The 22,912-nt window shown below is 51.6% G+C and overlaps 8 protein-coding genes across 8 annotated transcripts; 3 read left to right on the top strand and 5 right to left on the bottom strand.

The window, feature by feature from the left end:
* Window positions 1-513: 513 nt before the first annotated feature.
* AYO21_02634 (hypothetical protein) lies at window positions 514-2,451 on the bottom strand (the record flags this gene model as incomplete). The annotated part of the gene is made up of 1 exon (XM_022652611.1): window positions 514-2,451. One exon carries the CDS (start codon window positions 2,449-2,451, stop codon window positions 514-516), a length of 1,938 nt encoding a protein of 645 aa, XP_022514967.1.
* A 697-nt stretch (window positions 2,452-3,148) lies between these two features.
* On the bottom strand, window positions 3,149-4,217 carry AYO21_02633 (hypothetical protein; the record flags this gene model as incomplete). The annotated part of the gene is made up of 3 exons (XM_022652610.1): window positions 3,149-3,397; window positions 3,470-3,931; window positions 4,017-4,217. 3 exons carry the CDS (start codon window positions 4,215-4,217, stop codon window positions 3,149-3,151), a joined length of 912 nt encoding a protein of 303 aa, XP_022514966.1.
* Window positions 4,218-5,241: 1,024 nt separating this feature from the next.
* AYO21_02632 (hypothetical protein) lies at window positions 5,242-7,462 on the bottom strand (the record flags this gene model as incomplete). Its single annotated transcript, XM_022652609.1, has 8 exons — window positions 5,242-5,387; window positions 5,452-5,557; window positions 5,618-5,760; window positions 6,719-6,805; window positions 6,875-6,972; window positions 7,023-7,114; window positions 7,163-7,242; window positions 7,291-7,462. The coding sequence occupies 8 exons, from the start codon at window positions 7,460-7,462 to the stop codon at window positions 5,242-5,244; spliced, it is 924 nt and encodes a 307-aa protein (XP_022514965.1).
* Window positions 7,463-7,836: 374 nt separating this feature from the next.
* Window positions 7,837-8,625, top strand: AYO21_02631 (hypothetical protein; the record flags this gene model as incomplete). The annotated part of the gene is made up of 2 exons (XM_022652608.1): window positions 7,837-8,155; window positions 8,240-8,625. 2 exons carry the CDS (start codon window positions 7,837-7,839, stop codon window positions 8,623-8,625), a joined length of 705 nt encoding a protein of 234 aa, XP_022514964.1.
* Window positions 8,626-8,913: 288 nt separating this feature from the next.
* Window positions 8,914-10,356, bottom strand: AYO21_02630 (hypothetical protein; the record flags this gene model as incomplete). Its single annotated transcript, XM_022652607.1, has 5 exons — window positions 8,914-9,382; window positions 9,459-9,622; window positions 9,673-9,713; window positions 9,797-10,033; window positions 10,098-10,356. The coding sequence occupies 5 exons, from the start codon at window positions 10,354-10,356 to the stop codon at window positions 8,914-8,916; spliced, it is 1,170 nt and encodes a 389-aa protein (XP_022514963.1).
* A 220-nt stretch (window positions 10,357-10,576) lies between these two features.
* AYO21_02629 (hypothetical protein) lies at window positions 10,577-13,026 on the bottom strand (the record flags this gene model as incomplete). The annotated part of the gene is made up of 7 exons (XM_022652606.1): window positions 10,577-10,746; window positions 10,806-11,034; window positions 11,087-11,443; window positions 11,500-11,855; window positions 11,903-12,026; window positions 12,077-12,601; window positions 12,655-13,026. The coding sequence occupies 7 exons, from the start codon at window positions 13,024-13,026 to the stop codon at window positions 10,577-10,579; spliced, it is 2,133 nt and encodes a 710-aa protein (XP_022514962.1).
* Window positions 13,027-14,552: 1,526 nt separating this feature from the next.
* Window positions 14,553-18,732, top strand: AYO21_02628 (hypothetical protein; the record flags this gene model as incomplete). Its single annotated transcript, XM_022652605.1, has 5 exons — window positions 14,553-14,619; window positions 16,069-16,167; window positions 16,219-17,289; window positions 17,339-17,734; window positions 17,798-18,732. The coding sequence occupies 5 exons, from the start codon at window positions 14,553-14,555 to the stop codon at window positions 18,730-18,732; spliced, it is 2,568 nt and encodes an 855-aa protein (XP_022514961.1).
* A 415-nt stretch (window positions 18,733-19,147) lies between these two features.
* On the top strand, window positions 19,148-22,867 carry AYO21_02627 (hypothetical protein; the record flags this gene model as incomplete). The annotated part of the gene is made up of 1 exon (XM_022652604.1): window positions 19,148-22,867. The coding sequence occupies one exon, from the start codon at window positions 19,148-19,150 to the stop codon at window positions 22,865-22,867; it is 3,720 nt and encodes a 1,239-aa protein (XP_022514960.1).
* Window positions 22,868-22,912: the final 45 nt, after the last annotated feature.

The following is a 22,912-nucleotide window of genomic DNA, read 5'->3' as shown; positions in this document are numbered from 1 at the left end:
ATCAAGGGTACTCAATTGGAAAGCACGTATATCCCCTCGTGCACGTGGTGGTTTCCGATGCCGCTTGCGGTACAGTCTGGGCAGCGACGAGGCTGCGGGCTTCATACCGAAGCCGCCTTACGAAGCAGGCGAATGAGTTTGAGAGGTGCGCGATGTGACAATGGCAGCATGTCGTGGAGCCGGGATCTGCAGTAGGCACGATATGCATAATTGAAAGTGTCAAATGGCCAGATTTACAGACACGTTGTTGTGGCGTCGAGCGTTATTCGCTTCCTCAACCCAGCGGACATCGACGCAGCAGACCATCTTCGACGCTTTGGCAGCAACAGGAAGGTGACTAGGATCTTTGGACAACAACCAATGAACACAAACACACGTCCAGCTCTTGCGTCCTTCCTAGAATGGCATGTGTTGTGTATGTACCGGTATGTGGTCAGCGTGGATTTGTACGAGGGAGCAGACGGAAGGTGACTTTCTTCCTGTCGCTGAGTGATCAGAGACAATCCGAATTCATCAGCTGACTTCCCAACTCATGGCCATGCCACTCCCGAGATGCCATCCGACGTGACAATGCATCATCCAGGTCCCCCTGTTGTCGGCTCGGAACCTGATTACAGCGTAGCCTCTTTGGGGGACGAAGACCGTATCCTTCTCTGGCGGGTTCTCTAAATTGTACAGACCGGCAGGGGACTCTGACGGTGGGTCGGCGAATGGATTGTAATTGTACATAGCAGTGCCTCCTGCGGTGAAGGGCGGTCTCTCACTGCTCCAGGGAGTTGGTGGTGGGAACACGGAGACGACGTAAAAAGAGTATCCATGTAGATGGAACGGATGGCCACCGTCATCGAGGTTGTTGATGACAATCTCGACCCATCCGCCAGAATCGCCAGCAATAGTGTCATGACCATCCTTGACTAGCGGGATGTGTGGCGACAGCTGGTTCTGATCATATTGATCTCGAGTCAGGGAACGCAATGGCGGCGACTGAGGTGTCCAGCTAGTATGATTGATGAAGCCCATGGGGATATTGTGGTGTCTAGCCAGTTTGAGAGTTGTTGTGTAGACGACAAACTGCAATGGCGTATCTGACCACGCAATCGGAAGACTGCTATTCGGCAACGCTGCCTGGAGGTTGTAGTATTCGAGCTCTGGTTGAAGCAGTTGGCTCTGGTAACTAGATCTGGTTCCACGCTTGACAGGAAATCTCTGCAACGGTTCGAGGGCTGGATTCGGGTATTTGAAGTTCTCATCGTCCAATTCAATATCAAGGTAGCCTTGACTGTCGCCCGCACCGGTCTGTAGAATGACATCCACGCGCTCTCCAGGATAGACGATCCCGACCTCTTGAGCCTCGACCATTGTGATATCATGGCCGCCATCGACCTGGAATGGGGAGAAGCTCGCATTATGCATCTTCAGCGAGAAGCCAGCCAGCGAGCCCGTATTGACCAAGCGTAGGCGATAGCGCAGGCCACTTTGGACTTCTAGATAAGGTCGCTCACTTCGTTCGCTCGACGGAACGCACTCCACCGGCCTTGCTGGGACTGCCATGTCGCAGGAAAAGTCTCCTTTGCCGTTCACCACCAAAGAATCCGGCACAGGCTCATTCCCAAACGACCTAGAGTTCATATACCAGCGGAGTACCTCTGTGCTTGGTCGATGATACCAATCGCCTATCAGCAGCAGAATCTCCTCATCATACCGATATCTTTGTTTCTCATCGAGCTGGCTAAGAGGTCGATAGACCACGAGACCACCATACAGGCCGTCGTCTCTTTGTGTTTTTTCGTGTCCATGATACCAGAACGTGCCAAACTCGTCCTCCCCAATGGTGAAATTGTAGAGATGGCTTTCACCTCTCGGAATCGGATCCTGGGTCAGGCCAACCGCACCGTCCATGTCGTTTGCATGTTCCATTCTTAATCCATGCCAGTGTATGGCGAGGCCTTCGTCTGGTAGGGTATTGGTGACATTGACAATGATTCGATCGCCTGAAAGAGCTTCAATCGTCTCGCCTGGGAATAGGCCATTGATGAGATAGACCTCTTTGCGAACACCATCTGGGTATCGATATCCCTTGGTAATCTCCCAGTCGAAGGTCAATGTAGTCGGCGGGCGGCTAGTATGTACTTTGGGGTGTAGTTTTATCGCAATGTCACCGTTGGTCTGTCCGTGGTCTGGCAAGCCATGTCCGAAGATGTCATGGACGCCCTTGAGCAGCCGTGGATCACTGTCCAGCTGATTGAGAAGCAAGGCAGACACGAGGAGGAACAAAAACAGGCAGAACAAGTATCCAGCCGATTTTATGTTTCCGAATGGTGTCCTTGGAGGTGTTGGTATCTGGTCTGTCACTGCGCTCGCTGATGTCTTGGATCCTGGAGCCACAACATTATGCGAGCCATTCTCTTTAGGATTTCCTCCCTTGCGTCTCCTGGAGTTTGTTCTTTCCATGGTGTTCAGGTCACATCGATGTTTGAGGTCTAGAGAGAGGTCGAGAACAGGCACTACAGGTACAATATTAGCATCCTGAACGAGACATTGTGGTTGGATACCTTTGGCGAATTGGCAAAGGATCTGGAACCTGTACAGCCGACACACGTTGATTATGCTGCTCGTCAATCATTCGTCGAGGGTTGTATTGCAGATGCCTCCCCATTGACGCCGTTCATCTCCGTTGAATCGTTGATCGTTGATGGCCGCATTGACAGATCCGGTTCAACTGGACGAATGACAAAGCCAGATTTTTCCCAAATTTCTCACTTCTTCACGTTGACACCCTCGTAGGACACCGTGGACACCTGCACGATGAGATGATCCAACAGCGCTCTGAAATGGCGGAGCTGAATCATTGCTCTCAGAGGTGAGAGGCCCTATGGATATTCACCCGCTGTCTCGTTGTCCCTGCGCTTGACAACCACTCGATTCCTGCAAGGCGGATTCGACAAGGTATATGGCCATGGAGGTGCACGCTTCTGATTTACTTGTACTCATCTCAGATGTCCCTCTCTCCCTCTCTCTGTTCTGTGTGCAAGATCCAAGACTTATGAAAATTATACCATGTCACCAACAACCCCTTGCCACTACTCTTAGACCTAAAGGAGTACTCTCTCAAGCAGCCTATACACCGACAAGACACTCTCAAAGTTTTCTATCTCCTGACCAAAACAAAATCATGCTCCAGCGTCCAGAATCCGGCCGTTTTCTTACCCTGAGCGTCGACCCTTTCTAGCATCTCAATCCCAAACTGCTTGGCTAGGTCGGCGTCATCCGACCACCCGAATTGCTTGATCAGACTCTTCTTCACCCCAAAGACCGGATCCAGTGCCACATTCGTGCTGTCATTCGAGTACAAGGCCGTGGTAAGTCGAACGCAGTCTGGGTGTTGGAGCACAAAATGCTTGTTGCGTAACAGGCAATCTTAGTAACAATGTCTATTGAATATGTTTTGGGGGCGATTGGCGGAACATACCACATGTGCTGGTCGCACATTCGATCTGTTCAGCAGGCGTAGCAGAACACCCACCGGTCCATCAAACGGGATCGGATAGTCGACCGCCCTTACGCCGACCAGTGCAAACCTACCCTCTTCGTCCGTGTGGAAGATACCGCGACAGTCCGGTTCGTCCTTTTCGGGGTCCTGCATGTCGTAGAAGCCGTTGCCGTTCGTCTCCCATACATCTACCGAGACGCCGCGCAGTGGGTTGCCTTCGGTGTCAGTGACCGTTCCGCGGATGAGCATCGGTTCTCCGATAGCCCCCTTGGAAGCGATGGATTGGCCGTTGTCGAACTCATGCGCTTCATTGTGGAAAGGTCCTAGTACAGACGATTCCGTCGCTCGCGGAGCGGTCGGGTTGTTGATGGCATCGACCAGCGCCGATATACCCAGGACATCGGAGAGGAGGATCATTTCCTGCCGGTCCGGGGTGCAAAACTGTCCGACCTTTCGAGCGGAAAATCTTCAGTTAGAATTCGACTCTTGAGGTGGATTAAGAGCTCAGAGTATGGAGCACACGAACCTCGGTCAGGTACTGCCATGCCGCCTCCCATTCGGCCGTGGTCAGTTTCGTGTCTCGGACAAAGTCATGTGAGTATTGGATCAGCTTTGCGAAGACGAACTTCACGCGCTCATCGTTGATGTTTGAACCTAGTTTGATGACATGGGGCGTCAAGTTCTCAATTGTCAGATCATCTGGTGAGGTTTTGTTTGCAGACGCCATCTTCGCCGGCACTGGCTCTCCTCAGGGTTGCATATGAATAACACCGAAGAACAAACAGTGAGCAGAAGCAAGGGCACTTCAGGTCCCTTTTATGAGTTTTCCATCTCGTGTAGAAGCACAAGGGCTCCGGGGACGGGCCAAACAGAGAATGCCGGGTGACACATATCTCTACGCCTGAACAGCCCTTGAACCTTTTAACTTGATGACTTGATGACAGAGTCTCAATGCGGAAGTACGCCGTTGCCTGTTTGGTACCCTTCTCTGGGGCAGAGTTGAGGGGCAACGGAATGTTCCGAGAATACTATTCTGCTTGTGAAATAGTAAGTTTAGGGGGCATTGGGGTTTTGCTTCGAGCGAGGAGGGGGTTATTCCGGGTATAAGTGCCATTTCAAGTGAGACCCCATACTTCTTCGCGCTGGGCGGATTTGTCCTCTAGACACTTTGACCATCGATGCTCATCTCGCTTTCTCTTCGTGCTGGGTATTCACTTACCATAGTTCCTCATCGTCACGTTGAAAGAACTCGTGGCTTGGAAAGTCTTGTAGTTGTCGTCTTGCATCGCTGGACAATGAATACCGATCAAATAGAATCTTCCAGCCGTTGCTCCACGGATGCGGACCCTCAGACGAGTGCAGCAGAAATGAGTCTTCCAATACTAACGACGCGGGCAAGATATCTCGGTTGAACCCTCTGCTGCATCTCACATACATGTACGGAGCGAGTGATTGTACGGTCCGGATCTGCGATAAGAGTTGCTGACAGCATATTTGAGATGGCTTCGACCGTGTCTAGTACTCCGGATCCATCATTTCTAGGCACTTTGGGTACTTGGCGCCTGAGATTACTTGTCGTAAAGATCGAGGCCCAGTGTGCGCGTAGATTGTCTCTACGGTCCGAGAAGAGCAACAGGGAATGCTTGAGGAGCAGAAGCTTTGTATGTTAGCATCCCATATGCTCGTCACGTCTGCTTGCCGCCGAAAAACTGATCGATGGGCCCGCTCCATTGGCTAAAGCCAGATGAAGGCTATGTGTCGATGTGATCTGTCTCTGAGTCTGATGCAACCTCCGCTTGGAGGTCACCGCCAGACCGCAGGTTCTCTGGATCCAGTTGCATGCGTGGCAAAATAGCTGCAGTTAGGACAGCAGCAATGCACGAGGTCAAAGCGATGACTTCAGAGGTTCAGTGTTTATCCAAAACCCGAGTAGGAATCTCACGTTCAGAAAAGTGACTTACGGCAACATTTTCTCGCTGCAACACCGTACGCAGCTTGCATAGCCTCTCGCACGTCGCTGGGAAGAGAGCCCAGATAGTCCACATCCTCCAAGAAGTGTTTGAACATCTGAATTTGCCATGTCAATAGTTTGGTGACGACCGTTGCACATTATTGACGTCAAAATACCTTTTCAGACGCCGGGTCCGTCCCGACACGTTGCCGAAGTTCGGCCATGGTAAGCAAGCGCAAGGAAGCCGACGTGATCGTGATGGCAAGAACTCCCCCAAATGCCTCAAAGACCTGGAACATGCTGATCACAACCGCACGATCTGTCAAGTGATTAGCGTAGTTCTGCCTTCGTATGACCGTCCCTGACCTTGAGGTGGACTGAATCGTATCACACAAACAAGCAGGCAATTAGGCGGCGTGCCTGCTAATAGTCCAACGAAGCCCACTGTAGGCAAGAAAAGCCAATGATTTGGTGCTAGTCGATATCAGTGGAAGAGTTTTATCGGTTGATCACAAGGACGGTACCGGTTAGGCCCTGTGACAAAACCCAAAAACATATCGCCAATAAAGAGAGCGTTACGACCAGAGGTAGGTTCGGTCCGTATCGCTTTACAAATCTTGCGCCGATGACGGCCCCTAGTGTCATGGATATCATGAAGACCGACACAACAATTCCGTGGGATCTGGCAAGTCCGAAGTATTCGACTTGGGCATATAATGGGAGCAAGAAGAGAACCTAAAGGCGGATAAGTTTCTCTAAAAGTGCTTGGAGAGTGCAGAGACTGACTGAGTTGTGGGAAATCATCAGCAACAGGAGGCAAATAAACGGCCGGGACAAATTGACGCCGAAAATGAGACGAACAGGAATAATCGGTTCACAGGTAGTCCGAAGCTCCCATAAAACAAAGGCAGCAACTGCTGGGATGGTGACGGAGAGAAGTGAGATGATGACTGGATGCCGCCAGGGAAGATGCTCGCCTCCCAAAGAAAGTGCGATGATAGGCGGCAGGAACACAAATACGCATAGAAAGGCGCCGACGACATCGAAGCTGGAGCGCTCTGTTCCACGGTCTGGAACCAGGTCTGCCGACTTTGTGGGTTCAAGTCGTCCTGGCCATGTGCATCGAGGAGAAAACAAGACCAGTGCGAGGACAGGTACTGTGCAGGAGGCTTGCACGGCAAACATCCTGACAAGATCAGCGAATCTCATGGGCGTAAATGTCGGTGATAATGGAAGAACGAACACTCTCCAACTGCTCGCGTCTGTCACGAGCTCACCAGTCGGACCACCAGCAACCCATCCTAGTGTCTCAGCTACGACTGAATAGCTGTGCCATATTGCGAGATCAGCGAGGCTTTGGGTATCTGTAAGCACAATCCGTCGTCAGATGGTCGGTGATGGCGAACGAGCTGGTGAGTTGGGAGCGAGCATACCGCTCCAAAGAATTGTGGCCATCAATCCCAGGCCTGCACCTCCGAGGCCGACAATTCCTCTGGAGGCCAGGATGAGAGGCCATCTGCCAGAAATTGAGCTGCAAACCGTCAGCATGTGCCCGTCTGTCACCGTGAAGCTGGATGTCACCATAAAACATTGCCAAATCCGAAAAGAAGAGCGCTAGCGATGACAACTTGTGACTTGGCCTGCTTCTGAGCTAGTTTGCCTAGCTTTCCTGACTGTCAAAACTGATCGAGTTTGCAAAGCAGATTGTATGCGGCACATACTAGAGGATTGCTGACAGTGTTTACGATGGCATAGACGATGATCAAGAGGCTGGAATTGCGAAACTGAGAGAACTGAGACGCTGCCTCGCCGCGTTAGTAGAAAGAAGATGCATAAAATGCCAACTGACCTATCTGTCCATTTTGCGCGAGAGCAAATGATTCATCTGTGGCCGTGACAAAGCCGCCCCAGAGTAAGGCTGCGCTCAATCGTGCAAACAACCACCGGCTTCTCTGAGAGGTGCCGGATTCGCTGGAGTCTGGCAGGAGGCGGGTCGTATCGCCTATCTCCTCCGAAGACATAGGTGCTGCATTAGACGGGTTGAAGATATTGAACAGATGGAGAAACTTGTAGTGGTTCAAGGACAATCGCTGATCTATTGCTGTAGACGGAGCGGGATTAAGCTGCGCCTTGGCAAGGGGTCACGGCATCCCGTGGACGCCTTACCCGATTAAGGAGCCGGTGAGAGGCATGAGGGTCAATGTTGAGGGCGCAGGCTGGGAACAGGAACCGGTGAAGACATCAGGTGAACCGTTTACCAAACGAGGCTACCGGTGAACAATGTGACGGTGGCATTGAAAAAGTGGTGAAAAACGCCTTGGGGATCGATCGTCCACGTCTTTTCCAGCCTGAAACGCTTTTCCAACCATCCCAATTCGCTGCCCTGCAAACCCACATGGCGTTGACTCTTCGCTTTGCAACAGCTCGAGACATTGCTGCCATAGCGCGGGTGTGTGTCGAGTCTCTACCAGATGACCCGACCTTTGACTACCTCTGGCGATACCGCCATGAATACCCGGACGACAACTACTTTTTCTGGCTCCAACGACTCAAGGGCAACCTGTTCGACCCCGATATGACCTGCCTGGTGGTGGCGAAGCCTCACTACAAAGGTGCCGAGGAGACAGTGGTGTCAGTCGGACTGTGGCGGCGACACGGCTCTACCCAGGCAGCAAGGCAATGGCAGAAGCAGGGTTGGTTGGACTGGATTCAAGGTAAGACAAAGAAAACTAGACCGGGACAAGTTCGGGCGACTTTGACACGCAACAGCCAAAACAGAAGCTGACGTTGGGCTGCAGGATTGGCAACCAGTGTTGAGAACTGGGCTATTGCGCGGCAGTATCAACGTCGAGATGCAGATATGCTGCGAGTCGAAGCTTTCAAGCAAGTCATGGACGAGGTCTATGACATTTATTGGCGCAAGGCATTTCCCGACAACTGGCACCTAGAGTTGTTGTTCACGCACCCTGAACACAGGAAACAAGGCGCGGCTACGAAAATCGTTCAGTGGGGGCTCACCCAGGCTGAGATGGAAGGCGCTGACCTGGGACTTGAGAGCAGTCCGATGGGCTTCCCGCTGTACCAGAGTCTGGGGTTCGTGCTCATTGAGAAGCGGACTGTCAGGGTGGACGGCGATAAGGCAGAGCTGGGTGTCCTTGTCATGCACAAACCATCATCTCAGTGAATCTTGATAGGGCTGAGTCCTACCAGCCGGCTAATGGATGAGACATTGGCCTTTTGAAAGTGAGGCAGAAGACGTTGAGATCGAATAAGAAGCTGACGACGACCGTGTTGCTTGTGTCGTAACAGAAACCGTCGACAAGGTTAATGAGAATCGTATCATTCGTTACATACAAGATAATCAGACAGTATCAGAATGTCAAAAGAACCATTCACGCGCATTGACTATTCGATCGTTACAGCGGACTCTCGATGTTGTTATGTGTCCCTCCCCACAGCCTTGAGAGCCCAATCATCCATTTTGGCTCCAGCCACTATAAGGCACTCGCTTCGCATGAATGGGTGGCTCCGGGGGGAAATCTTCCTGCCGAGGGACTGTCCGACTGCCATAGAGCTCTTCCCACTGATCTTCCAGGACCGGTGGAATATTCCAGCCCAAGCTCTCGCTGCGGACAAACATCTTCAGCAAGTGTCGGGGGCTACTCTCATCCGGTGTGTAAGTGTCTCGTGAGTGGAGCAGGGCCATGTTGTGGAAAAGCAGTAGGTCTCCGTTCTGGAAATCAATCTTCATGGACAGGTCGATTGCCTGGAAGTAGAGCTCGTTGAGGGCGAAGATCTGTTTTTCAGATAGGGGCGGTAGCTCAGTCGACCTTTTGGTGTTTCCGAAGCCGGTAAAGGGACGCCGAAAGCTCTGGAGGATGACTTTGCCATCGTGATAGTGCAACAGGGGCTTCTTGTAGCTCGGAACTTCCGGGTGGAGCCTGGATCGACGAGAATATGAGCCTTCAGACGAGACACGACGCGCTAATCCATGGGGGTACATGGTCGTCGACTTACGTGTCAAACACAAAATCCTCGCTGAGAGTCCGTAGCACGCCTGGGTTGGACGCGGCCAGCTTGTTGTACACAGTAGCTGAACTAACCAGGCGAAATGATCCGCCTTCAGATCCTCGATTCACAGTGAAAAGGCTCACGACATCACCCAAGTCAGTATGCATAGTCTGTTCGGGTCAGAATGGTATTTGTTTTCGCGTAGGGGAGGATACTGTACCATAGCCTTGTTGGTGAACGTGGGTGAAACAATATCGTCGCCTGGATAGAAGGTTTGAAGGTCGCGAACGTGAGCCACGAAGCATTAGTTGACCATCGAAGCTGCGATTTGGGATGGGCCATACTCAGGACATCCGCTCCGCTCGGACCATTGTACCCTCTTGTGGAACCAATATAGCTTGTGAGGCCAGCTTGGATCATGATGCAGTCCTCGACGGAATATCGCGCAGGATCAAGGCCGCGGATCAGAACAAATCCTGGGGCGCCGTGTATCTCAGTGGCAGCATTCTCGAGCCGCTTTCGCAGGTCCTCTGACACAACGAACGACCTCGGAGACAGATCTCTCCACGGAATCTCGAGCTCTGAAGATATCATCACCATCATCAGTCATAAAGCTTTTTAAGCGCAGAGCGACTAGACCAATACCTTTGAAGCCTGCCAATGCATCTTCAATGGACGCAATGTCGTCCGTTGACAGCTTGAGTGTCCATTCCTGTTTTCTTGAGCTCATATCGCCACTGTCCCATGCCAACGGGGAGTTTATATGCGAGGGGAAGCCATCTGGGAGCTGCTCGGAATCTGATCTGGCTATCGCCAGAGGGTGGAGCGTATGGCGGAGACGGTCCTCTAAAGAAGGCACATATTGGAGAGTTGACACAGAGTGAAGAGTAGCTGCAGTGGCCATGTTTGGAAAGATACAAACAAAATTTAGTCGTCGATGTACTACTCGTAAACCGTCTCGCGTCAGATAAAGTGTCTAGGACAGCTGTTGATGAGAGCTGGGCGGATGGTCTGGATAGACACGTTCATATACACCAGTGCCCACACAGCCGCTTCGTATTGGGATACATGCGGCGATAGTTGCTTCTGTCCTGGCTTCCCCTCACACGGCTCGCTTGTTCATGCTAGCCCAGGGATGAGTGCTCTTGTTGGGCAATCCTTGTCGGCCATTCGTCAGTGATCTCAGCAAACCCGAACAAGAGTTGTCGGCACCACGAAGTCTGCTTCACGGGTGCTTCTTCAGTGGTCGATGACCCTCCATTCTGCCGCTGCTGCAGCTCCAGCTGCAGGATATCTATCGAGTCTCAGAATCACACCGGTTAGAAAGTTGTGGAGCTAGAGGTTCCGACTTACCATCACGCCATCCCATGAGCCGCTTGTAGTACTCACGGTCCGTGCCGTCAAGCTTCGCGCATTCAGCCGCATCCTCAAATTGCGAGAGTGAGAAGATGGGAGCATCCTCAAAGGAACATCGCCTGATATAGTACCGAAAGACAAATACTAGATGTTGAGCAGACCACTTCCACTGCTCCAGCATGGGGCGAGAGAACCGCTCTATATGCCGACCAAAATAGCCAGCATCCTGTCCGGAGGGTTAGTCAAGGAAATTCGACAGTTAATACCGCCTGACTTACCGCGCCTCCATGCTCGAGCACGTAGAGTAATTGTGCTTCATACGCAATCTCTGCTGTATTGAGCAGGACGAAAATGATAAGGAACACCAGGAACCAATCGCCTTTGTTTTTTCGCAGTAAGGCCTTCCAGAGTTCCTTGAGCATAGTCTTAGTCACCTCTTGCATCCAATTAATCGTGCATGTGTCAATTTGGTAGTCCAGCATCGGAGGAATGGGAATGTAGTCCTTGTCATGGGCCGTGGGATCCTGGATTGGTTCCAAGCCGAGGGTTTCCCTGCCACGAAGGGAGCGGGGTGCGGCCAGGAACCTTGCTCCCATCCAGAGTCTCACAGCTGCACGTAGTAGCGGGTGTTTGGCCTGTCGATAATCAGCGTTACTCCTCTCTTGCGACTGGAGAACCACAGCAGGCTCACCTCGTGACGGCTTGCGACTCTTAGCGTTGCGATGACAATGTCGGGGAATTCTTCGGCATCTTGATTAAATAGACCGAGCTGATAAGTACGGTAGTCTTCCACTATGTCGGCTAGGCGTGATCGAAGGGCGCTCAGATCGAAGGCGCAGTAGGTTGGAATGGACAGAACTTGGTGAGTTTCTGGTCCCCATTTCCTTTGGACGATATCATCCACCTCGGGGGAGTAATGACAGCATCCTACTTCGAAAAAAGGCCCTTGAACCTCGCGGAGGGACGTCGACTGTACGCTTAGTTGCACCTGTGATTTCGAGATCCATCTCATGCTCTCACGAAGTGGTTGGCGCCACAAGGCAGATTCTGTGCTTGACATTAGCATCTGAATATTTACTAAAGACGTCACGTACTCAGGCGAAAGAAGCCGCATTGCGTGAGATCCAAGCGGAAGCAAGGCTGGCTGAAAACGACCGTCGGATCACGGCATTTATCCGGATCATTCTTGCAATTCTGGCAGGGAGTACCAAGATCACACTGGGAAATGCTTTAGTGAATCTGCAGTATCCCTTGCAACAAGAACATACCGCTTTCCGCCACATTTTACATTTGAAACAGGCGCCTCGCTTGCGCAGCTCTGCAACATCCTTCCTCTTCTGGGGTGTGAAGGCCGATCTACGGTTCTTCGCCTTACCGTTTGCAGCTGAATCAAAGGTGATGAAGCTTGAATGACTGCCGTCCTTCACGTTCCATGTAAATTTGGGGTTGCTGGAAGGTAGAGTTCGCCGCTTGGTCATAGGCTCGTCCGATGGAGCGTTCTCGGGTGAAGTGTTGCCCCGTTTACGGCGTCCCACCCTCTGACCACTCTGACCATGACGAGCGATCGGGGGCTCCAAGTTTATTGTCGTATCTGAGTCAGGCTGCGCGGTTGCGCTGCTTTGCGGGCTTGTCCGTCTAGTGTTCAGGACTTGCACAGTTGACGGTGTAAGTGTCCTGCCGACTGTGAGTGTGTCGCATGGGTGTGACTGCGGATGAAGCAGATGGGAAGTTTGCTCAATATCTTGAGGTGTGGCGACTGGATGAGGGCCTGCGGCAACAAGATCATCGAGAGTCTGCCGAGGATATCAGCACAGCTATACACGGTCCGCAATGGGAAATCTCGTACAACATCAGAGAATGGCAGAGGCTCGAGAGATCCAAAGAACGGATCCCTTGCTCCAGCTATGGTAGGCAACTCAGGATGATAGCCAGACAGAGCAGGTGCTAGTTCGTGGTCAAGAGATGGCAGGGAAAGTTGAGCAACGTTGGCATTGTCCACATTGTGTTGGTGAGTCGAACTTGATGGATTGACAACATCGTCAAGAAGCTCAAGCCCAAGCGTATCGGGCCATTCCGGCCAGAACTCTGAGCTCCAGCCGGTGGTGTCATTCCAAACAAGATGTTGTAGCCCCGATGGGTCTTGAGAGAAATCGTTACCAGAAGAATCCATGGGAGTGTAGATTAGTGGAGCACCGTGCACTCTTTTCTTCTCTGACATTGATGGCCAGTGTGGTATGTCCTGAGTTTATGGAGGATTATTATGTATTTCTTTGGTGCACTCAGACGATTCAACCAGCCCCACCACCACTTAGTTTGCCCTTTCGTGGGGTAAGCATCAGGAAACTCTTCACCGGTACCCCAAATTGGAAGCGCGGCGCCCTATCGGATCTAGAAGTGAGGCAGTCCTTCCCAAGCCACCAGATTTAGAGCTTCGGCCTTGGCCCCTTTCCAACCCACGCCCAATCTAACAGCTTGTCCATTGCCCTCTTGCCTTCAACCCAGCGACAATCGTATGCATCATCCAAGAATCGTTCCATTGGTGTCAATCCTTCGCCGCGACGCATGTCCTTGATAAATGCACTCAAATCGTGGCCCTGTACAGTGCATTGCCGATTGTTGAACTTGTGTTCCTTAGGACCCGGAGGGCCGGGCATTGTTCCTGGATCTGTTTAGTATATACATGTTGACAATATTCTCCCGTACACCTAAGGGTGATGGGGTCACGAACCTGAGGTTGTTGTTCTGAGAAGACGGCTGCGTCCTGCTGAACAGATAACCTTTGTTGCGCCATGGGCAAAACGAACTTTATAGATCATACCAAGTTAGTTGACGTACCGGTGTAGGAGAGTAGCCATGTCCCCTGGTGTGGTATACAAAGATTGAGCAGGAATGAGAGGACTTGCGGGTATCTCTCACAGGTTCCTCTATTAGGAAACCGGTAGCATCTAGATAGCACCAGGCAAGGCGTACTCAGGAGGTCTGGGGAACGTGTACGAGGTACATTCTTGCTCATTCCACAGTCTCTTGTCCGGTAACCCTGTTTAGGAACTTGGGCAGACATTTGTCTTCAGACTTGGTATGTTTGCTCTACTCCGGCTCTTGTCTAGGCATGGTTCCAAATAGGCGGCACCCGGGGGAATCGGACATAGGGCAGCCTATTGTTGAAGTCGGCGAAACAACCCCATATTAGCCCTTGTTAGCATCTTTCGTCGATTGGATGCTTCAGACTGGGGGTTGACGGCTGAACTCGCCTGCTTTGTCTGGCTCCGGTAGGGGTATCCGCAGCCAGGATGGTCCTTGCAGATTCCGTGCACCCAGTAAAAAGGCCTCACTCGTTGAATTGAATAGGCCAGGCGACTCTGTCCATGTGCGGTACGTAAGAGGCTCGGGTTGCCGTCCGTAGATGTTCGCAGTGGTTTCACTGGAGTGAGAATATCTCTGAACGGTGAGATATACGAGAAGTAACTACTAAGGTGGGTGTTGGGCATGAGTGTTGTTGGTGATTATTCAAGGGGTTCTGCGGAGTCTGAATAGGCAGTTGCAGTTGATGGGGAGAAAGGGTGCGCCCACCTTCACACCAGTTTCCATTGCATGGTTTCCACGAACGACGGGTCCCTCCGGTCATGCCCTGGGCCTGAAAAACTCTCTATCAATTCATCTCAGGTTCCCTGTTACTGACACTGATGCTACGACAACGATCTGCATCACCAAAATGTGTCGACCGATAGAGCCCAGAAAGACAAAATGGGGGCCTGTGCAGCCAACGACTTCAAACCTCAGATCGCCACCAAGATGATGCTGATCTCGACGGGTCAGTAATGTCATCCAACCCCCCATTGAAGAGAATAGGGCCGGACTCTGATATCTAACAATGCCTAAGATGCAGCTCTGTGGACCGACTGTCACTGACACCTCGCCGTGCCCAACACGCCAGTCACCACTGTGATAGGATCCATCTGCGGCGTTCATATCCGTGATCATCGAGATCGACCTTTTCACCCATGAATGCCGGCATTCTTGGCCAATTCGCACCATTAGGCTCGCGCTGCAAGACGTGCGGAAGGCAGGCCAAAGACCAGCAGGCGAAGAATGTGTGCATATCCCTCTCAAATATTTTCAAGTCTGAGCCAGCAAGGTACTTCGACCAAGAATTTGGAACTCTGTCCTTGGTATACCCGTGAGTACGAGGCACATGCTGATCACACTCAATCTCGGTCTACAGGGATGCTGAAGCCTGTGGTTCCCTGCACAACCTTTCCATTGGAGCAAGCAATTCCCATTTTGTCTGGTGGATAGGGGCCTACCGCCACTTCCAAGAGGAAAAGTATTCCTCCCAAGGCTCTTGATATACGTAAAGACGCAGATGTCGCCCCGCTTCGGGGTCCTCCACCCCTGAATGCTCACCAATAAGAAAGTCTTCGGAAGAGGACCCTGGACTGGTTGCCCCTAAATCTGGCTAAAGGTTGGCCTTCCGGAGAACTATCTGGGCGAAGCGATGCTACCTGGACCTCCGAGGCTCAACGAAGCCCGGCCATTGGTCTTGCACCCCTGCTCCGCCTATCGTCAAATCGATGGTGGCCGAGTCTCGACTGTCGCCGATCAATCCTTCTCTTTTCCGGGGCGTGCCCCCTCGCCATTGCTCGGCTCAGCTTTCAGCTTTCAGAATTTAGACTTACGACTGACCTCGAGACTGCAATGTTTTTTCACGTCCCAACCTCACTCATTGGACTTTCCTGGAAGCTTGACGGCGGCAGCAATAATTTCAATGAATGTCAATTATGAACACGACAGATCCACGCGTTGGCTCGGCCCGTGATAACTCTACGAGCCCTGGATTGTCTCGCCTGGTTTCTGGTTCCAATTCCTCTGCGACAAGCAACCTTGTTGCGACCCTAGTGCCTGTCCTAGTATGGGCAGCCCTGTGTATCATCATCTTCATAGCCCTGCGACGCAAATGTCCTCGAGTATACTCTCCAAGAGCGTTTCTGAAGAGCCTGGAGCCACAGTATGTTTTTTGCGTCTTGATGTTCCCATAGATACCTGCGTGAGGCTGACATCTTCAAAAGCGAAAGGAGCGCGCCACTTCCCGATGGATGGTTCAGCTGGTTTAAAGACTTCTATCGCATCCCTTCTACTTTTGTGCTAAACCACTCATCTCTTGATGGGTATCTCTTTCTGCGTTTTCTTCGGGTGTTGGCAGTGATATGCTTGGTGGGAATACTGCTTCTCTGGCCTATTCTTCTCCCACTGCACGCGACAGGCGGTGCTGGCAATGTCGGTCTGGATTGCTTGACTTTGGGAAATGTTGTGAACCACAATCGCCTATATGCCCATACCCTACTGTCATGGGTCTATTTCGGTAAGTCATCTCCAGACTACAACCCAGCACTTGCAGTAACGTGCTTTGCAGTTTTCATCCTGTACATGGTCTCGCGAGAATGTGTTTACTATATCAACTTACGGCAAGCGTATCTTCTTTCACCATTTTATGCAAACCGCTTGTCCTCACGGACAGTGCTCTACATGAATGTGCCCAGACAACTTCTCGATGAACAGAGACTCCGATGGATGCTTGGAAGCTCTGTCAAACAGATTTGGATTCCCCAAACAACCAATGAGCTCGAACGCCTGGTCAAGGAAAGGGAACAGACGGCTATGCGGCTAGAGAAGGCCGAGTTTGAACTCATCAGGATGGCCAATGCGGCAAGGACGAAAGCACTCAAGAAAGCCGACAGCGGAGAACAGCCAGAATCAAGTAAAAACTCTCTCGAGACCGAGACCGAGACTGAGGTCTGTAGCGAGAATGGGAGAAAATCAGTCTCGAGATCTGGCACGGCAGAAATTGTCCCAGCGTCCAACGATTCACAGGACACCACTTACCCCTCGAAAGAGATGCAAGAACGCGCCCTCCCCGATGTCAACGGATCAGTTGCATCACAATGGATTCCTCATAGCTCGAGGCCACACCACAGACCAATTGCAAACTATGGCCGCCGCGTGGATACCATCAAGTGGACAAGGAATCAGATCAGGAAGTTAAACAACCAAATTTCCAGAGTTCGACGAGACCAACTTTTCAAAACTGATGGCATGCTGCCTTCCGTTTTCGTGGAATTCGAGACACATACAGATGCACAACACGCCTACCAGACGCTGACGCACCATCGCCCGCTGCACATGGCTCAGCGGTTTCTTGGTGTAAGACCGTTCGAGATAATATGGGCGTCGTTGTCAATGTCTTGGCTAGAGACAATCGCGCGGAGATTCTTAATCAAAGCTCTGATCACCGCGTTGATTATATTCTGGGCAATCCCGTCTGCTTTTGTTGGCACAATCTCCAATCTGGAGTATCTCTCAGAGAAAGTCAGCTTTCTCGGGTGGCTTGCAGATCTCCCAAGCGCTGTCAAGGGTATCTTGAGTGGCGTTGTCCCGGCTTTAGCTTTGTCTCTGTTGATGAGTATTGTTCCCGGAATCCTGAGATGTAAGTCGCACCTCGTCTTTCATTCTTCCCAGTGCTGACGGTATACCAGTTTGCGCCAGGCTTGGAGGAGTTCCAACTCTGAGCATGATTGAGCTTTACACTCAGCACGCCTACTTCGCTTTCCAGGTCGTCCAAGTATTCCTGATAACGACCCTGACCTCAGCGGCGTCCGTAGCCGTGACAAAGCTGCTCGAGGATCCAACTACAGCGAAGGATTTGCTCTCTCAGAACCTGCCCAAGGCTTCCAACTTCTATCTGTCGTACTTCCTTCTGCAGAGCCTGGCACTTGGATCTGGAGCACTTGTCCAATTCGGCAATCTGTTCCAATTGTATGTGTTTCGAAAGTACATCAACAGTCCCAGGAAGATGTATATGAGATGGCATCGACTTCAACGTATTCATTGGGGAACAGTGTTTCCCGTCTACACCAATCTTGGTGTCATCAGTGAGTTTTCCTCCTTGGACACACCACAATCCCATAAGTAGGCTGTTTCTGACGATATCTCAGCTCTCAGCTATGCGCTTATCGCCCCGATCATCCTCGGATTTGCTGCTGTCGGTCTGATATTTTTGCACATGGTGTATCGCTACAACCTCATCTACGTCTACGACTCGGAAGTAGACACCAGAGGGCTTGTGTATCCTCGCGCTCTGATCCAGTTACTGCTGGGCTTATATTTCTCTGAAATCTGTATGATCGGGCTGTTTTCACTCAAAGGTGCTTACGTGCCAGTCGTGCTCACGGCGATCTTACTCGTCCTCACTGGTTTGGTCCATAGTTCGCTCCTTGAAGCACTCGGCCCACTTCTGTGGAGTCTTCCAAAGAGCCTGACGGTCCAAGAAGATGAGCACTTGCTAGGAACTCGACCGACGAACCCACGCCACGCTGAGGATCCGGAGCATTTCGAAGGATACCATTCCGACAAAGAGCAACACGAGCCGGACCTTGGTAACAGCAGGGCCATGGAAGGTGCAAGCGGAGCTCTGAACGCCCTTGGAGGAGGCATTAAAACCATATTCAAGAAGAAAGTCAAAAAGGAGGTCCCTGAAGTCCACATGGTACTTAATGCTCTCACAGCATTCTGGATGCGATGGATATCGCCGAACCCGGCAGACAAGTCCAACTTCCTCCTACGGTGGCTCCATCCAGAGGTATACTCGGACTATACTATTCTTCGTCGAATGGTTCCGTCTGACTTGCCAGATCCGGTGTACCCGGAAGATATCGAGTGCGATATCTACTACCCACCTTCATTTTTCGCGAAGCCACCGACTCTATGGATTCCCCGCGATCCTGGTGGTATCAGTCGACAAGAGGTGGAACACTGTAGCAAGGTGATCCCAACCACAGATGAATATGTGCAAATAGACGAGAAAGGCCGTGTGACGATTAATCTGGAGGAAAGCCGGCTCGTATTTGATGTCAGTCGGCTGAGATATTGATACATTATAATGATACAAGAACATAAGAAACAAGTCATAATTACTGTTTGATGGTTGAATGGCTATGGTGTGGAGGGCGTAAGGCTGTGGCAATTGAGGCGCGAGGCTGCTCGTGCACAGATGGAAATCCTTAGCGTGACGGCAGGAGCAACCGAGAACTTTCAAATGCAACTCGCACCGCAGTTCGTGAACGAGACCGACAATAATACGCCAGCAAACATTCGACCACACGCTACTCCAGTACGCTTTCACTTCACGAAGTCAGGCGTGCCTAAAGTGCACATCACCTCGTATTTGTCGCCTCCTGTCACTTATTTATCCGCTGTCGATTCGTGATTTTCTCACCATGCGCTGATCGGCTTGTACCCTGTGAATCTCCCACCTCTCCTTCACCTGATCTTCCGCGAGAGTCAACATGGCATCGGCAGCTGTGCGAAACGGCAGCACTGCCAGCGCCCTCAATGGGGGCGTGGTAGGAATCACACCTGCGTCACGGTTTGCCGACATCCCCTCTGCGATCGATATTCCCGTGTCCGGCGGGCTGGACGCCGATGAAGCGGTCGAAGTCAATCTCGAAGATCACCTCGACGACCCTACGGAGCTCTGTCAACTCTTGGAGAATGAGAAAGCTGCTAAAAATCTATGGATCACAATTGCTTTGGCATACGCCAAACAGGCGCAATTCGACCACGCAATTGAAATCTTGGTCAAGGGCATGGGTTCTCTGTCAAGAAGCGGGCCCAAGGAACGTCTGAGCCTCCTGGCATGTGTGGCCTGGTTGAATCTTCTCAAGAGCAGACAAGCCCCCCGTGTATTGCCAGAAAATCCAACCTCGAGCGACGTGAAAACCAAAGACCATTATCTCCGAGAAGCCACCGCCGCGATCAACGATGCCCTTCGGATCAACCCTGCCTTCCCTCCACTGTATCTCACCAGAGGCGTTCTCTTCCTCCTTCGAGCCTCTTTGCAAGCCTCAACCAAGGCTGGGTCAGATGCTGAAAGAGCCGAATCTCTTAAACAGGCACTAAAATGTTTCGATGACGCACTGAGAGCCTCAGAGGGTCGCAATATGATGGCAGCGATTGGAAGAGCTAGGACACTCTATTTGCAGAAGCAGTACGGTTCAGCATTGCAGGTATACCAAGATGTGCTCGCTAAAATGCCCGGTCTCACGGACCCTGATCCTCGGATAGGCATTGGCTGCTGTCTGTGGCAGTTAGGATACCAGGACAGGGCGAAGTTGGCTTGGGAACGATCGCTGGCACTGAATCCCGATTCAAAAATTGCACATGCTCTGCTGGGGGTGTATTATCTCCACGAAAGTGCCAAGTACCCTGCGTCCGACCCCCAGTTCAACGCTCTTTACAAAAAGGCGATGATCGACCATACAAAGAAAGCCTATACTATCGACAAGAGCTTCCCGCTCAGCTGTGCAACATTTGCTAGCTATTTCCTCCTGACTGGCCGCTACGAGACCGTGGAACCTTTAGCGCGAAAGGCCATCGAACAGACCGACATCAACGCGATCGCTAGTGACGGTTGGTATTTGTTGGCGCGAAAGGAGCATAACAAAGGCGATCTGCCAAAAGCGAACGACTACTATAACAGATCGGATCAGGCACGAGGCGGATTGGATCGAGGCTACTTCCCTGCGAAATTTGGTCTTATCCAAATCATGGTCCAGACCCAGGACATTCAAGGCGCCAAGTTTCGACTTGAAAACCTCTCTCAAATCAACAGACATGTGGAAGCCATGACGCTGCTAGGTTGTCTATATGCTGAAGAGGCATTCTCGACCCAGAGCACGGCGAGCAAAGATGACAAACAAGCAACAGCGCGAAAGGCCATACAACTGCTCGAGAATGTTCGCAAGACTTGGAAGGACGAAAAGATTCGGAACAAGCCCGACGAGTCGGTTCTGCTCTACCTCGCGCGTCTGTACGAGCTCGAAAATCCGATTGAAAGCCTAAAGTGTCTTCAGACAGTTGAACAAATGCAGCTGGAGAAGATTCCGGACGAGGACAAACCAGACCCAGCTGAGGAAGAAGCAACATACATTGCTCAGTTGCGCGAGAACCTCCCTCCGCAACTTTTGAACAATATGGCATGCTTTCTATATGGGCAAGAGTCATACTCCATGGCTCGAGAGACATTCCAGATTGCGCTCAATGCATGCGTAAGACTCACAGAAAAGCAGGAGGCTGAAAAGAAGGCAGTGGAAGAAGAAAAGATCAATGCTGAGGATGTCGACAACAGCGACACCGATGCTTTGGTGACTACGATTTCATACAACCTGGCCAGGACCCTGGAGGCATTGGGTCTTATAGAGGAGGCTCAGAAGGTTTATGAAGGTCTCCTTGCTCGACATGCCGACTATACAGATGCTTCCGCGCGCTTGGCATTTATAGCCCTGGAAACATCACCGCGAGATGAAGGGCCACGAAAGATCCACGCAGTGTACCAAAACGACTACGGCAACACTGAGGTCAGGGCCTTGATGGGCTGGTACCACCATAGTGCCAAGAAGAAGACTGCCAATATTGCAGAAGATACCGAGAATCGCCATTATAAGCACACCCTGCAAGGCTACGACAAGCACGATCTTTACTCTCTCGTTGGAATGGGCAACATTCACCTCACAATCGCAAGAGATATGCCCCGAAATACGGACCAAGAAAAGGAAAAGCGCAGCAAGATGTACGCCAAAGCGTACGAGTTCTTTGACAAAGCGCTGCAACTGGACCCCAAGAACGCTTATGCCGCACAGGGAGTTGCGATCGCTCTGTGCGATGACAAGAAGGCATATTCCGATGCTCTACAGATATTCACAAAGGTCAAGGACACGCTACGGGACTCCTCAGTGAACACGAATCTAGGACATGTGATGACGGAACTTCGGCAGTATCAACGCGCCATCGACAACTATGAGATCGCCCTGAGAAAGGATGGTAAGGGTGAAAACGCCCAGTTGTTGGCGTGTTTGTCGAGGGCATGGTTGTTGAAAGGCAAGGCTGATAGATCCATCCCTGCCTTGAACACTGCTCTCGACTACATGAAGCGCGCCTTGGCCACTCAACCAGATTCTCCCCATCTACAGTTTAATGTGGCTTTCATTCAGTTCCAAATTGCACAGCATGTGAACCAGGCCAAGGAGACAGACCGAACACTTGAAGATGTGGATGCTGCCATCACCGGCCTCGAGCAAGCCATCGAAACCTTTGAACAAGTTGCTCGGCATAAACAACCGCCATATCCCAGGACAGCACTTGAACAACGTGCTGCCATGGGTAAAAATACCATGAGAAACCAACTGGAGCGCCAACGTGTGAGGCAGGCCGCTTACGAGACCGAGAATGCCACCAAGCTCAAAGAAGCCAAGGAGAGGCGGCAGGAGGAGCTGCGTAAACGCGAGGAAGCGGCGAGAAGACGCCGACAGGAGGAAGAGGAACGCGCACAGAGAATTGCAGAAGAACGGCGAAAGATTGTCGAGGAGACGGAGAGAATTGCCGAACAGATTCGGGCTGAGGCGGCAGCAAGAGAAGCCGCCGAGTATACGGACGACGAAGAAACCGGAGAGCGCGTGAGGCGGAAGAAGAAACCTAAGTCTGGGGGTAAGCGGAAGAAGCGAGACGATGAAGATGGATTTATTGAAGATGACGAAGATGGGAAGAGTGAACGAAGCGTATCGCGCACTCCAATGAGTGGATCAGACAATGAAGCTCCAGCGGAAATGCCAAAGAAGAAGAAGCGAAGGTTGGAGAGGAAGAGCGCGGCAAGAGAGACTCCACGGCGAAAGAGCGACAAATTCAAGTCTGCGGCTGTTGTGGTGGACTCGGACTCTGAACTGGAAGACGAAGCAAGCGCTGTTGCGACCCCAGAAGAAGCCACCGCCGATACACCTGCATCTGAAGTTGCTGATCTGGATGAAGAGATGCAAGGGTTACGCGACGAGCCAGAAGGGGATGATCAGTCTCAACCGAAACCGCCGCCTAGACAACGCAAGCAACTACGCACTATTGCCGACGATGACGACGACGAGGACGAGGATGAGGATGCTTTCAATGCCGGCACCAATGGTCATGCGGACTCGGCGGGAGTGTCTACTGAAGCCGGTCTTGAAGATGATGACGAGTAGGCATCAGAATCTTCCAAGTTCTCAGAGTCTTCCAAGTTCATGTAT

This window comes from Fonsecaea monophora (assembly GCF_001642475.1).
Source record: "Fonsecaea monophora strain CBS 269.37 chromosome Unknown Scaff12, whole genome shotgun sequence".
Lineage (NCBI taxonomy): Eukaryota > Fungi > Ascomycota > Eurotiomycetes > Chaetothyriales > Herpotrichiellaceae > Fonsecaea > Fonsecaea monophora.
Note: the sequence above shows the minus strand (reverse complement) of the source record. Positions and strands in the feature narration are given on the sequence as shown.